Raw genomic sequence first — 15,693 nt, 5'->3', positions numbered from 1 at the left:
ATTGCCATTTCGAAAGATTATACTACATGTATATTGAATATGCCTTTTGAATGGTGGGTGGGTCAGTTACATGTATCATCCTTAATGTCAGCCTAAAGCTACGATTACCTCTTGATGTTGATAGGGGTAATAAGTGGTTGAACCATAATTTTTATAAGGGGGTCCAAATGACTACAAAAGAGGGGGCCCGGCTCCAGTCATGTTTCAATGCTTCCCAATATAATCAACCAAATTTTTCAACAAATGCCCCCTACCTCTGGGATTTTAACATATATTGAAAAGACCTACACACATTAATATTAATCTAAAATTTACAATTGCATTTGATTTTTTTTTTCATTTAGGAATATGTCGGACATGTAGAGGAGGTATTCCAAACCTTGACTCAATGTCGTTTGAAGATAATGATGTACATGAAAGTTTTTCTGGAAGGTCTCCAAAAACTAGAAATAACTTTTATATATGCATAAGATGAGAACTTTAATCTTTTATGAAAATTTTATGTACGCATAATCATATATGTATATATTTAGCATATAAAATTGAGAATGGAAATGGGGAATGTGTCAAAGAGACAACAACCCGACCAAATAAAAAAAACAACAGCTGAAGGTCACCAACAGGTCTTCAATATATATATATATGTTATGAAATTTCAATTATTTGTACAAAAATTAAGTGGTAAAAAATGGTCTCACCCAGCACACCTATGCATTGCTTTTTTTAGTGTTCAGAGTTTAATTTATTGAATGAACAAAGTACTGTAACTTCTGTAAGTGTGGAAATACTTGCAATGTTTATTAGTGCGAGAAATATGATACAGTTGTAATCAGAATAATTCAAACTCACATATTGGATTTTTATATATGAATAATAGAGCATGATTTCTTTTCTCTCATTTTGGTGTAAAATAATGAAATCACAATAATAAATCCAAAACAATAACTTCTGAATTTACAGTGATATATTTATATATCAGAAATTTGTTTGTAGTACCTATTTACAAACAGTATTTGCATAAACACTGTTTTATGTTTTAATCTTATAGCACAAAGAACAACCATTTGGAGGCTTCGAACAGGTTTCAACTAGTGCATCATCTGCTAAAGAAGAGTTTGACCCTGAACAAAGTAAAACTGTAAATGTAAGTAGTATAACTAACTATTTATAATTTATGTTCCGTAATCTTTTCCGAAATTAAGACATTTTTTTTCCGAAATTGATCTGACTCTTATTTAGTTTGCTTATCTTCCTAAGTTATATTTAGAAACAAATAGATTGTTGAAACATATTGTATGACGTCCATAAATGTTTTGCAACATTAGGAAACAGTTTTTCATATTAAGAATAATGGATCCAGCTGTTCTGTAAATATTTGGTTTGATTTGAGAAGTTTCCTGCCAACTTGTTTCCTTTAGTTGTTAGAATCAACAGAAGTTTGTTTGTAAAAATTATTATGTGACATGTACATGTTTGTGAGTTATAATGATACCTGAAATAAATGTTTTCTTTCATGCACATACTGGCATTATCTGAAGTTAGCAATTATATAAGTAGGAAATGAAAAATTTAACTGTGGACATGGTAGACAAAATTGAGAAGAGTTTTTATTTTTGCATTTAAAAAATTAACAACACCAACACATTGGGTATTGAACACAAAAAACATGTGCAACAGCTTTTTAGTTATTATTGCTGTAATATTGGTTACATTATTTTAACTCATAATATCAGATTGATATTTTTATATGTTTTAGACTATTCAAAACAGAAAGAGAATAAAACTGGAAGACACGAGTATTGAAACGCACACATGCAAGACAGCCGAGTCCCTATCTGATGATGAATCGGTATGTTTAGCTGAAATAAAAAAGAAGATGTGGTGTAATTAATGAGATAACTCTTCGGAAAAGACCAAATGATACAGGAAATAACAACTATAGGTCACCAATCAGCAAAGCCCATATGACATACGTCAGCTATAAAAGGCCCCTAAATGACAAATGTTAACAATTCAAACAAGAAAACTAACAGCCTAATTATGTACATATAAATGAACAAAAAACAAATATGTAACACAGCAACAAACAACAACCACTGAATTACAGGCTCCTGACTTGGGACAGGCACATACATACATAATTTGGGGTAGGATGGGGAAGGGGGGGGGGGTTGGTAAACATGCTAGCGGGATCCCATCCTCCCCTAAACTTGGACAGTGGTGTAACAGAACAACATAGGATTGAACTATAAAAATCAGTTGAAAAGGCTTAACTCATCAGATATATACAAATAGAAATACATCTAACAAAAACAGAGTGAACATAGCTTGGCACTTATACATCCCAACAACAAAAAGACCATTAGTACAGATGTGAGAGTACTCACACTTACTGGTAGCTAGTTCAAAATGACAAATGTAAAACAATTCAAACGAGAAAACTAACGGCCAAATTAATGTACAAATAATTCTGATATTATTTGCATATTAGGGAATACGTTCATATGATTGGTCGAGAAGACTTCCGGTCGTCACTCTTGAAGTTGTTTATTTTTTCGATAGACGACATTGACAGAACTACTTTTTTTGTAACCAATGGCGGCTAAAATAACACTGTCAGGCTCGACGTTAAAAAAATACTTATTTTCACTTATCCGTGTTGTTAAAGAATTTTAAGGATTAAATGGCTTTAAAAAGGAATTTATTGGTGTATAAACTGGACCAAGTCACTCACAAACATATCATAAAGTCTTCGGACTTTATTAGTAAGTGAATTGGTCCCCTTTATACACCAAAAAATTCCTTTAAAAAGGCGTTTAATCCTATAATAAATGAACAAAAAATAAATATATAACACAGCAACAAACAACAACCACTGAATTACAGTCTCCTGACTTGGGACAGGCACATACATATATAATGTGGCAGGGTTAAACATGTTAGTGGGATCAAGTCTTCTGTTTAGTTATGTTAAGAATTTTAATATAGAATGGAAAAATACTTTAAAATAATTTAAAACAGGAACAAACAATAAAAGCTGAAAATGAGCAAAACAAACCCACCCAAAAACTGTAGTGGGCTAGAATGCTCATGAAGAGTAAGCAGTTACTGCTCCACTAGTGGCACCAGTTCTGCTACTCCTTAAAATGAACAGATGGTGATGACAATATATGAATTGATTAATACTTTCTAAATGTGTATAGATTAAAACTTGAACATTCTTTTACTTTCAGTTCCTAGACTCACAGTCACAAAGTTTGTCACAAATTTCTTCTTGGAGTCAGGAAAATATGGAAACATCTTTATCTGACCTAAATAAAGGAATTGACATCATAAGTAGAGGCCATTCAAGTCCTGTCAAATTTCAAGTGAGAAGTGATATAAATAGCCTAAAACCTTCCACGAAAAGAACTGTGAAACGTAAAGTAGTTTCAGCCATTGACACTGTCCTTAATGGTAAGCTCATTTATTTTTATTAAATAAATTATTATGAAGCTGACTCTCACTGATAAAAATAATATAGAGTTATGTCCCTTTTTAACTTGATATGACAGCCATTCTCATATATTATATTTTACTTATATATTATAAACAAATTATACATAAACACATGACATGATATAACTTATTAAATTTTCTTTTAAATGCAATTGCAAGGAAGGACAATAACAATTTACAGTCATTCACTGTTCAAAAAACTTTTGAGAATGAGTTATCTCCCTGAGTAAATGACCATTTTAGCAAAAATGGCAAGCCATTAACAGTACTATAGTTTGAAAACTGTAGACTATTAAATTAATCTATAAATTTAAAAATAAGAATATGTGGTAAAATTACCAATGAGATATATTGCCATCCAATACCAAATGTCATATATGATCAATTATAGATCACAGTATTGGCCTTCAACCTGGAGCATTGACTCACATTGCAAGGTAAAATATAAAAGGACCCAGAATGACCAGTGTAAAATAATTCAAAAGATACAATCCAATTGCCAGATGTACATAAAAAATTAATAAGGAGACTGTTGTTCTGTATAATTGTGCCCCTAATAAGTGGTGAATATCCAAAATTGTAACCTTAAAATATAAAAAAGAAGATGTGGTGTAATTGCCAATGACACGACTCTTCACAAGAGACAATATGACACAGAAATTAAAAACTATAGGTCGTTATACAGTCATTTCATTTTTACTGTGCCCTCAGTAAAAAAACTTTGAAGGGTTAAACATTTGGAATATTTACTTTGCCTGAGCATGCTGAGGGTCATAATTGTATAATAATATTCATAACATAAAAATCACTAACTGAATTGGTTTCTCTTCAGGTATAGCTCCAGGTCAAAGTCAGGCACTTTTTAAGATGATTCAAGATAAAGACCCAGAATCTGCCAACTCATCTGAACTTCAAGAGATCATTGTAAAGATTCATCAGGAGAGTACAGACAGAAACACAAAACAGCAACTTTTGTCATTGATTGCCTTGTCACATACTAAGAAAGATCTTCAACAGCTTATACCTGGGCTGACAGTGTATGCAATAAATGAAGCCAGGAAACATGCTAAAACTAATGGCCATGGTAATTTTAATATCCACATATTATATATTTACCATAACTTGAAGTTGAAAAATTATTGAGATTTTCAATTCATTAATAAAAAATAGAATAATATTTTTTGCACAAAAAGATTTACTTACTCTATTATAGAGCATTTCTTAAAGATTATGGTCACAGTTAAAAACAACAACAGCTAAGTTAATTTCAGTCAGACACAGCTTTTTCCCATAACTCAAAAACTGTATCTTGATCAAAGGTCAGATGTTGAGAGTTAAGGTCACAGTAAGAAAACTATAATAACAATTGTTTCTAGGCATTACTGCATTGTTTTATTCCAGAATTTGACCCCAAAGGTCATATCATTTAGGTCAAAGTCACATTCAGAGAATGATTTTAATCATATTTAGTCCAAGTACTTACTCCTTTTGATTATTATCATCATTCTTTGTTTATTGATTCATTGATACAAATGTTATTATCATAAAAAAAAAAGAAATTGCAAAATGTGCCAAGTAAGCATATGAATACCTTTTAGCAGAATAAATTGTTTTGAATGTGTTAACTACCAGATTTGTTTCTTTGCCTTATGGAATGTAAGGAAACAGTAATATGCAAACTAAAATGTTATGAAAATAAAATCTTAAGTCTTTCCACTAGTGATTTATAAAAATATTTGCTTTTATTCAGGTGCTATAATACCTAAACAGCTCCCAGTCTTTCGACATAGGATGGATAAAGACAAGTTAGACCATGCCTTAGATTTTTTCTTCAGTCCATCATTTCACCAGGTAAAAAAATATTGATATTGATGAAACTGAATATTCTTACCGTACACAACCTGAGAATATGCATGAGGGAAATTAGTCTTGGTCCAATTATTTCAAGGGAGATAATTGAACTATTGAGTTTAATATTGCAATATGTAGTAACAGGTCTCGTAAGTGCAACTTCTTATTAACAGCTTGATCAATATTGATGAAACTTTACACACTTGCAGTACATAATCCGAGAATGTGCATAAAGGGAAAAAACCTGGTCAAAAATATTTCAAGAGAGATAATTGAAACTAATTTAGTTTATTGAAGTTTATGGGTAGTTGGGATATCATTTTAGTGAGTTCTATGCAACTCTTAGAATGCCAGATATTATCCACACAGGTATGTGTCCATTTGTGTTTAAATATACCCTAAAAAGCGGGGGTATATAGTGATAGGGAAGTCCATCAATCTGTTTGTTCGTCCGTTCATTCGTCTGTCCATTCGTCCCAGATACTTTGTATCTGCAACTCCTTATTAACCACTTATCTGAAAGAAATGAAACTTTCTCAGATTCTTTATGATATAATGCCATTGTGCACCTCCTTTTTTGTTTTTGTTTAAATTGATTTTTGGGGTTTCCAATACAATAACATGAACTTTGCAAGATGCAGGGGTATAATTTTGTGAAAATAGTGCTCTTACACTATGATTTTGTTAATCAAACTTTGATTAAGATACTTTAGATATTTAAATGTTTTTTTTCTATGAGAAAATGGGCTCATAATATTCAGCTGCAACTGCAACTGTTGGTCAGTGAAACTTCTCTGAAACCATAAAACAGAATATCATGAAACTTTATAGATGATTAGGACTTTTTGTTAAGATTTGTATACACACACAGATTTTGATCAACTAACTTTTTGTATGAGTTATGAGTCTTCCAACTATTGAATCTGATAAGATTTGTTTGACTAGTGACAATTATTTGGGCATGGTAATGCGAGTTTTCTCTTTAAGGTTCTTGAATTATCTAATAATAGCTTAAACCTTTTTTGATTTCTAGGTCTCATCCTTTGGTGTAAAGGAAATGAAGTTGGACAATGGAAATACAGTAACAATACCTGAAGTAGTGAGAACTGCATGTCATGCCACTCTTATAAACGTGTATACAAAATTTTGTACAGAAACTGAATTCCTGCCTTTATCAAGATCCACTTTATTCAAAATTCTAAATGCATGTCCATCTTCAAGACGAACAAACCTGAAAGGCCTCGACAATTGTGCCGCTGATGGTGGTGCATCATATGAGACATTGTTAACAACAGTCAAGGAAATGGGTAACTATGTTGTTGATGAGGAAGTGCAAGTAGAGTTGCGTGACTGCAAGGACAGTTTAAATGCCAGTAAAATTTACTTGAAGACAGACTTTAAAGCACACCTCAGGAAATGTGATAAATGTCCAGATCACTGTATCAATTATTCTTTGAGTGATCCAACAGACCAACATCTACAACAGCACTGTGTCGACCATCAGCATGACATGGTATGTGAGAGATGTAATTTACTTCCACAAGCAGTCTCCACCATCAAAAGACGTCTTTCTGAATTAGGTATTTATTGCAACCTTAACAAATTTAAATCACTGTTTATTTTGTAATTTGATTTGAATAGATAAACTTTTCTCAGTTTATGCATTAGGTGCACATTACTGTTCAATATAAAAAGAGAACAATAATACTAGTGTTTTTCATTATTGCTAGTGTCATCAAATAATAAAACATAGTACGATTATAATCATGATTTTTAAGTTTTCTTTGATTTAGAAAATACACTTTCTTGAAAACAAAGAAAAAGTTAATAAAAAGCAAGGAATTGAATTTTTTAATTTTTTTTCAAAGAGACAACAACCCAACCAAAACATACAAAACAACTCAAGGCAACCAATGGGTCTTCAACATGCAAGAAATCCTGCACCCAGAGGAGGTCTTAATCAGGCCCATATCTATTTTACTAAAGGCATACTATATCTAGTTGACATTATTTATTTTGCAGACATACCAGATGAAGTTAGAAATGATCTGCTGGCCAGTATAGATGTAGCTGAGGCTAAGATTCTTGAATGGAAGAGTCATATTGTAAGAGGTGTCAACCAAGATCTAGCAAGGATCCTACTATTAGAGGAATTGAAAGATGGAGAATATCTCATAATCATGGACTGGGCTATGAAATTCCTTCCTTTAGCATTTCGTGAGAAACAGAGTGATTGGTTTGGCCAAAAAGGAGTTAACTGGCATGTTTCAGTGTGTATTTTTATAGATGAAAATCAGAATTTAATGGTAATTTCCTTATTCAAAATGCATATAGTCAGTTGAACTTCATAGACCTCACCTATGTTTTATTTCATTTTTTTTCCTTTGTGGTGTGATTGCCAATTATAGACAATTCTCCATCCAAGACCAATTGTTGTTAATGTAAGCAATTATAGGCTACTATAGCCTTTAACAGAGTCTTAGCCACCTCAGCAAAGTAAGCTGAAAAGGGTCCCAATATGGCCAATGTAAAACAATTCAGAGGAGATAAACAAACTGTGTGTTTAAAAAAAAAATCAAGATTATTGAAGGGGCCAATTTCAACAAAATTTTGAGAAACCTATGAATACATGCATGTAATAAACTACCACATTTAAGGTTGATGACCCCAGTACCTATTAAAAATGGTCACCACCAATAACTATTGCTTAAATTTGTCAAAAATATCAGATAAATGATATATTAAAGCACCTTTGTTTGTCTCACACAAAATATGTATGTGTGTTGCCTAGTAAAATTTAAAAATATTGCTATAAACTGGCAGTTTTTATTCAATACTATCGGTGAAAGATTACAAGCTCTTAGGAGCCTCTTTATAGAATTATCTTTTTAGTAAAATATTTTTTTAGATTCCTTTTATTTTACTTGCAGCAAAGAACATATACACATACAATGGATGCAGTTAAACAAGATTGGGTTGCAGTAGCTTCCGTGTTAGAGCACACTTTAAGAACAATAAAAATTCAGCTTCCCAGAATCAACACAGTATACTTGAGAAGTGATAATGCAGGATGCTACCATTGTGGCAGTCTTTGGTTGGCTATACCTAAGATCACTGAAACAACTGGTAAGAGAAATAATGTCATTTTGCACATAAATTCAGATAGACAAACTCCACAACACTATAATCATCTACTTTAAAAAGCTGGGTTTTAAAGTATATAATTTACTTAAAATCCCAGGGTATAAATACCATTTATAATTTCATTGGTAATCTATTATACACTATAAGAATAACCATTGTCTATCTGTGCATGTATGAGAACCTTGCAAGGTACGCACATACAAAATAAAGTTAACCTATTACTAATATGCTGCCAGATCACTATATCCATAAGTCTTGCTTTTTGGGACAGAAATCGCAGGTAACACAAATTATTATGTCACACAATGCATTGCCTATATTTTTAGTGATACAGTCAGTACATTGATATTTGAAAATATAAGCCAGTTGGATCAAAGGGAAATATACAAATTGCCAGAAATAACCGTAATATATATATAGCTAGTTCATTGATGACTTTAAAAGTGTTATTTGTTTACATACAAGTGTCTCAAAATTTGAACTATCATCTACTGCATACTATACTATAAACACATAATATGGAGATATTTATGCTTTGAAAATTTGTGTGGAAGTTCTCTGTTATGTTGTAGGCTTGTCAACACAATTCAACTCTGGTGTCATTAAGTTGAATTAATGTACATGTATATTTTTATTTTTTTAGGCATAACAATTGCACGGTATGACTATAGTGAGCCACAAAATGGTAAATCATATTGTGACGCAAAGATTGCCCATATGAGAGGGAAAATCAGAAGATCAGCTGCATCTGGTAGTGATGTTTTAACTGCCTCAGATATGAAAATGGCCATTGACAAACATGGTGGAGTAACATCCTGCCAAGCAGCATATGTAGCTGTAGATCCTAATTCTCTCGTTAAGAAGATCACCTGTCCTATTAAGGCAATTACAAAGATTTCAAATGTCAGATTCAACAACGATGACACAATAACAGCCTGGAAGGCATTTGAAATTGGAAATGGGAAGAAGATTTCTATAAATAGTACTTTAAATGATGTAGAATTGAATGTTGATGTCCATGCAAACTTTACAATTCCTACACAACCTGATGGTATTATAAAAAAACCAACTATGCCAAAACAGACAGATTCAGAGTCATTTAACATCAGTTGTCCAGAAATTGGCTGTATACTGTATTTTGAATCGTACAGTGACATGAACAACCATTGTCTGCTAGGCAACCATGAACACCAAGATCATAAAGGAAGCACCTTTAATGATATTAAATTGAGATGGAAGGAGTCATGCTTTAACCTAACTGAAGACACAATCAAATTCAGATGTGAGACTGGGTTAAAGCAAGGCTCCAATGAACAAATAATGGGATGGGCCTTAAAGAAGGAAAGAAAGGTTGTAAGATTTTCAGACAATGTAAAATCTTACTTGAGCAACATTTTTGAAGAAGGTGAAAGAAGTGGAATTAAAGCTAATCCTTCAACTGTTGTCAGGAACATGAGAGTGGCAAGGGATGAAAATGGAAACAAAAGGTTCACCCCTAAAGAATATTTAGAACTTGGACAGATTGCATCCTATTTCTCCAGATTGGCTGTTATGCAGAGATGTAAAACACCAATTGCAGATATTGACCAAGATCTTGATGCTGTTATTCTTGCTTTAAACAAGGCTGATGCTGTTGAACAATTATTGTGAAAAACTTTTTTAATCATGTAGTTTAGGCCCCTAATTTGCTTGTGCCATATTTTTGCTGTTAATCACTTTTGGTTAGATAACATGCTATGATAAATCAAAGTTTAATGTTTTTTTTCTGAAATACTGATCCATGGAGCAAAACTATTTACCTTCTTTTTTTATATTTAAAAAAACTCTAACCTAATTCACAGAAGAAATTCATGAATAAAAGACAAGCCAAATACAATGAATATGGGCACTCTGCCTTTTAAAAATAGTAACTTGTTTATTTAAAAAAATACACCTGCTTTTAAGTAAAACAAGTCTATAATGAAACATTTTTTTATCTACAATAGTGTATTTGTTTGATTTTCCATCCCACATCAAGTTTAAGTTTTTGGTCAAGGTGGTTTTTGATGAAGTTAGAGGCACATCAATTTGAAACTTAGTACACATCTTCCTCATGATGTGATTTTTGTGTCGCCTTCATCTCAAGTACAGTTAATTAATGCTTGTGGTATACAATGCTTTTTTATACTTTCAACATAAATTATATTATGAACACTAGAACAGGCGAGACATTTCAGTGTGTCCACTCTTGTTCAGAATTCGTTTTTTTTTTTTTGGGGGGGGGGGTGTATACATCTGATAAGTCTCGTATACATGCACAACATCTTCCTAATGGATGGACCAATATTTATAAAACTTGATACGATTGTAGTACACAATCTGAGGATGTTCATGAAGGAAAATATTTCTCGTCGAAATTATTTCAAGGGAGATAATTAAATTGACTTTGTTAAATATAGCAATAAATGGCAACAAGTCTTGTAAACACACCTTCTTCTAAATGGATTAATCAATGTTGATGAAGCTTCACACAGATGTTGTATACATCTTAAGACATGAGGAAGGAGGATATTTCTTATCAGATGTTTTTTTCAAGGGAGATAATTGAAATTATTAAGTTTAAATATCACAATATGTGGCATTAGGTCTTGTAAGCACAACTCCTCCTAAATGACTGTAGCAATATTAATGAAACTTTACACAGTTGAAGTACATGACCATAGAATGTGCATAAAGGAAGATATTCGTTATCTGAAATATTTAAAGGGAGATAATTAACTTACTTGATATAGATGTAGTTACTTTATTTATTTTGTTTCCATATACTTCCTTAAAATATGCAAGGGGAGATAACTCTAATCATTTTTTATTTTAACTGTACTTTCAGTTTAATATAGCAATATGTAAATGTATGTGTATTCCTTTTATTATTAATAGAAGTTACACATTCATCTGTGTCAAACCACAATCCAAATCCAAGTATAGTGTGTATTTTTTCTTATTATCTGTATTATTTGAAGCTAGTAAGTTTTAAATTTGAATTAAAAAACCTAAAATGTATGCCAATAGGCATATATCAAGTGACTAGAATAAAAAAAAGCTGGTTTCAGGAAGGGAAAATGGTCGTCTTACTCACGATGTAAATTGCATTCTGTTTTAATAAAACAAAGGTAAATTATTAGGGTTAAATAAGCAGTATATAAATTGTGTTTATATATGTAACTAATCCAAATGAGTCGTACATAGGCCCTGTGTGGAAAATCTATTTGTAGTTATTTTATCACAAATAAATGTTTTGAAACTGGATGACTGCTATTATGTTTTACTTTTTAATTAAAATTCACAGTCATCAATACCTGTTTTGCTGAATATAAGGTGTTCCAAATAAAGGTTATATTGGAATTAATCTGCTGTGTGTTGTGTAGATATAACAGTAGAAACAAGGTTTCTCAAAGGTGACAGAAAAAAATACTTTTAGAATATATTGTTTGATGGCTGGGACAAACTCCCACAGACATATAAATCAACCATATAGGTACCGCTAGGTGACAAGGCATTAAATTTAACCATGTTGATCTATATTAACATAAGTCTGTACATCAAAAAGTTGGTAACTGTTATCTTCTTAGTTTTCCTCAACCAATTGTTATGAAACTTATACACATTGCTTTATAATTTTACCATAAATCACAGATCATGTTTGACTTTTGGTTGTGCCAGCTTAATTGGTCATCAGTTATGCCAGTTTATAACGTTATATGGGGGGATTCTCCATTTATGTTCTTTTGTGTGCAGTCTTTTGTGTAAGGTCATGTTGGCAGAGGTGCAAAACAAGTTATAAGAAAGTCGTTAGATTGCAAATATCAAAAACCTGCACAAAATCAAGATATTTCTGCTGGAAGAGTGTCATATTAAAAAAACAAAATAATTTGACCTTTAAGTCAAAGGTGAAGGTGATATATAGCTGCAAGCCATGTTCACAAAAACAATTTATTATAACACACATGATATTGAGAATAGTTGAAAAGTTGTAAACAAATCTGTCAAAAAGGCTTTCAAAACTCTAAAAAATCCAAAAAAAATGACCTTCAGGTAAAAGGTCAAGGTCATAATATTAAGAAAAGTAAGAACATTAGGGTCCTGATATTATGCAACCATGTATGCATTTATCTACCATAAATTGAAACAATTTTAGGAAAAAAAACCCTGCTTTCAGTGTGATTTTTATGTTTTTTGGACATTTTTTATTTTAACCTTTGACCTTTGACCTTTTAAAATCCCCAAAAAAAATTAATGAAAAATTTCTGTGATAAGGTTGATTATTCGTGATATATAGGTGTTTCAGATGTACAGGTCTGGCTTTTTTTCAAATTTTAATCTAAAAAATGAAAAATTTAGGTATTGTTACCTTTTATCAAAATTCCTTTAAAGTGTTACCTCAAACGACCTAGTTATATATGATTATGTTTACACAAATCCAAATTTGATGTTCAAATTTAATTAAGGGAAGTATACCGTCTGTAAAAAAATATATATCTAATAATTGCATCTTCTGCAAGATTTATAATTCTTTTCTTTAAATTGGAGCATTTTCAGAAGAAATTTTGAGCAATTTGTTACTGTTGTTAGGCAAATATCAATAAGCGGAATTCCCTAGCAACCGTTGCTTTCCAGCTTTTTTGTTTGATTTTTTTTTCTTTTTGGTTATCTAAGGAACATTCTCTGAAAAATTTATAAAATTCCCACTACCTTGGTATATCACCTTTTGTCTGGTTTTTACATGGACTGCTACTTAAATATATTCCATCGACAAGTTCGTGTCCAAAAAAAAAAATCCTAAATCTATTTTTCATTTCAGTTAGTTTCTGACAGCCTCAAATCATTGTTCTAACCATTTATCTTAATCCCAATATTGTAAAAGGTCTCTAAACTACAACAAGCTTGACCTTTACCAAAAAATGATTACTAGAATTCATCTTACTTAAGGATGTACACCTCTGAGGAGCCAAACATTTCTAGAATTAAACTTTTTTTCTTAACCTGATTTTTGGGTTTATAAGACTGTAAACAATGAATTGCTGAAGAAAAAATCATATGGTGGTGCACTTCTTTTTTTGCCACGGCCCTTTGAAAATACCCAATTTTGATGATTTTTCCATTTTTCGTTAATTTTTACTTTTTTTTGCGCTATTATCGTGCACAAAATCACAGTTCCACAATTTAACTTTTTTTCATACTTTCATTAAAGATGAAGAGGACCAGTCTGAATAAATTGAACTTAAAAAAACTATAGGTAGGTGTTGATATAAGAAAGTTTTATCATATTTTGATTCTTTTGTGTGCTGTCAATGTTGTTAATTTGTTATTCATCTCAGTTTTAAGAAACAAAATGCATATCATTTCAACTTTTATCTTTTAAATACTTGAGAAAAAAAAAACCACATATCTAAGAAATTTGAAAAGACCAAAATGATATTTTAGGATGTACCTGATTCTTGTTAAATCATTATTTGTATTCCTCACCCATTTTCTCAAAAGTTTGGCTAAAAAGACTGGTTTTAAGAGATGAACCTCATTCCATCGTTTTATCAGGAAATACATTAGATAAGCGAGTTTACTTTGCTATACGGTTAAGAACTTTGTCAATATGGCAGTTGTTTGTATTGCAACATATTAAAGAATTTGTAAAGCAACACGTAACCTCTATTCACACACTCCTTACAATCACCCTATAGTTGGCAACATATGTATTTATTATCAGATATTATAAGCCCGATTTAGATAACCACTGTATAGCACGTTTTGTGTTAGTTTGTGACTCTCAAAATTATAAATTTACCATTAAATGTACTGGACAATTCTGTGTTAAAGGTCACACACATTAAAATAAAATTTGTAGAATTTTTCGTATTATCGTTTCTCAATAACAAGACTATATATAAATAACGGAACTTTTACAGTAGAAAAGAACTCTGTTCCTTGTTTTTATAATTGAATATTATATTCATTTGAAAATTTGGCAGAAAATGATTTTTTAGGTAGATTAACATTGAAACCATTTTTGTTTCAAAAACTATGAAAAAATAACAAATACTGTAAACGATTTTAACAAAAGGAATTTAGAATTATATGTAATAAATTATATAAAGAAAGAAAGGGGTTTGAAGGGCAAAATTTCAATTGGCACTCATGCATAAAACTATTGGATTCCAAGATCTGACAAAAAGTCAAATGTGTTTTTGTATATTATATTTGTTTTTTCGTGCTTTGTTTTGAACATAAATTATCCTTTGGTTTTCTCGTTTGAATTGTTTTACATCTGTCTTTTCAGGGCCTTTTATAGCTGACTATGCTGTATGGGTTTTGCTCATTGTTTAAGGCAAATGTCATGTGGGCTCTTGTACAAAGTTGTCTCATTGGCACTGAACCATACCACATCTACTTATTTTGATAAACACATAATAAGCAATCATCCTTAAAAAAAGGCCTTAACCTGTAGAATGATAAACCTTAACCTGATTATTTTGATAAATTATTGCAATATTTTAAAGCAAAATGTTAATTGAACAAAATTGACAGTCTTATTATCCGATTGGCTATGGTAATAAGGATGTTTCGATGTTATCGTCAGTAAGTTATATGCAATTTTGTTCTTAAAAGTGTATATTATATTGAATGTATTGATTCTTTGGAATCTTGTTTAGTACTGTTTATATGAAAAAAGAAGATGTGGTATGATTGCCAATGAGGCAACTCTCCACAAGAGACCAAAAGACACACAAGTTAACAACTATAGGTCACTGTACGGCCTTCAAAAATAAGCAAAGTTCATACCGCATAGTCCCGAAATTACAATGTAAAACAATTCAAACATGAAATCTAACGTATGTCTTCTAGCGATAATTTAACCGTTACTGATCTGCTCTCTTGAGGGGACTACTCCAATTATTGTATAGTGCTGCCAGAGTCCAACCAAATTGAGTTTATTTCAGATTCAGGATAAATATCTGCTTGGAAACCTAACATATTTATAATCGAGTAAAAAACTAAATGTGCTTGAATGAAAAGTGAAGTATTGACAAGAAAAGATTAGCAGTATGACAAATGTAGACCAGTAACAGCTGACTTATGCCATATGTCAATAACCACGTGAAATACACGTGGTGCAAGGATGTAAACACTCAGTACATTTGCGACATGATAAAATTTAAAAATCAAACG

General features: G+C 31.4%; 1 protein-coding gene across 2 annotated transcripts; it reads left to right on the top strand.

Moving 5' to 3' along the window:
* The first annotated feature begins 1,076 nt into the window (after positions 1-1,076).
* On the top strand, positions 1,077-10,777 carry LOC143079014 (uncharacterized). 2 transcript variants are annotated; one of them, XM_076254114.1, is made up of 9 exons: positions 1,077-1,144; positions 1,757-1,849; positions 3,234-3,456; positions 4,331-4,582; positions 5,249-5,349; positions 6,383-6,929; positions 7,372-7,655; positions 8,280-8,475; positions 9,137-10,777. In XM_076254114.1, the coding sequence occupies exons 3-9, from the start codon at positions 3,291-3,293 to the stop codon at positions 10,141-10,143; spliced, it is 2,553 nt and encodes an 850-aa protein (XP_076110229.1). In that variant the 5' UTR covers positions 1,077-1,144; positions 1,757-1,849; positions 3,234-3,290; the 3' UTR covers positions 10,144-10,777. The 2 variants fall into 2 exon arrangements, with proteins under 2 accessions (XP_076110229.1, XP_076110230.1); XM_076254115.1 differs by lacking the exon at positions 1,077-1,144 and adding an exon at positions 1,213-1,367.
* Positions 10,778-15,693: the final 4,916 nt, after the last annotated feature.

The sequence above is a fragment of the Mytilus galloprovincialis genome, chromosome 6 (genome assembly GCF_965363235.1).
Source record: "Mytilus galloprovincialis chromosome 6, xbMytGall1.hap1.1, whole genome shotgun sequence".
Classification (NCBI taxonomy): Eukaryota; Metazoa; Mollusca; class Bivalvia; order Mytilida; family Mytilidae; genus Mytilus; species Mytilus galloprovincialis.
The sequence above is the reverse complement of the archived record's forward strand: the minus strand, read 5'-3'. Positions and strand labels throughout refer to the sequence as shown.

Excerpts from the sequence above, each read along its gene's own strand:
- LOC143079014 (XM_076254114.1), top strand. The coding sequence starts at position 3,291 with ATGGAAACATCTTTATCTGACCTAAATAAAGGAATTGACATCATAAGT. Across the intron at positions 3,457-4,330 it reads CATTGACACTGTCCTTAATG|GTATAGCTCCAGGTCAAAGT; the intron begins GTAAGCTCATTT and ends GTTTCTCTTCAG. Across the intron at positions 6,930-7,371 it reads AAGACGTCTTTCTGAATTAG|ACATACCAGATGAAGTTAGA; the intron begins GTATTTATTGCA and ends TTTATTTTGCAG.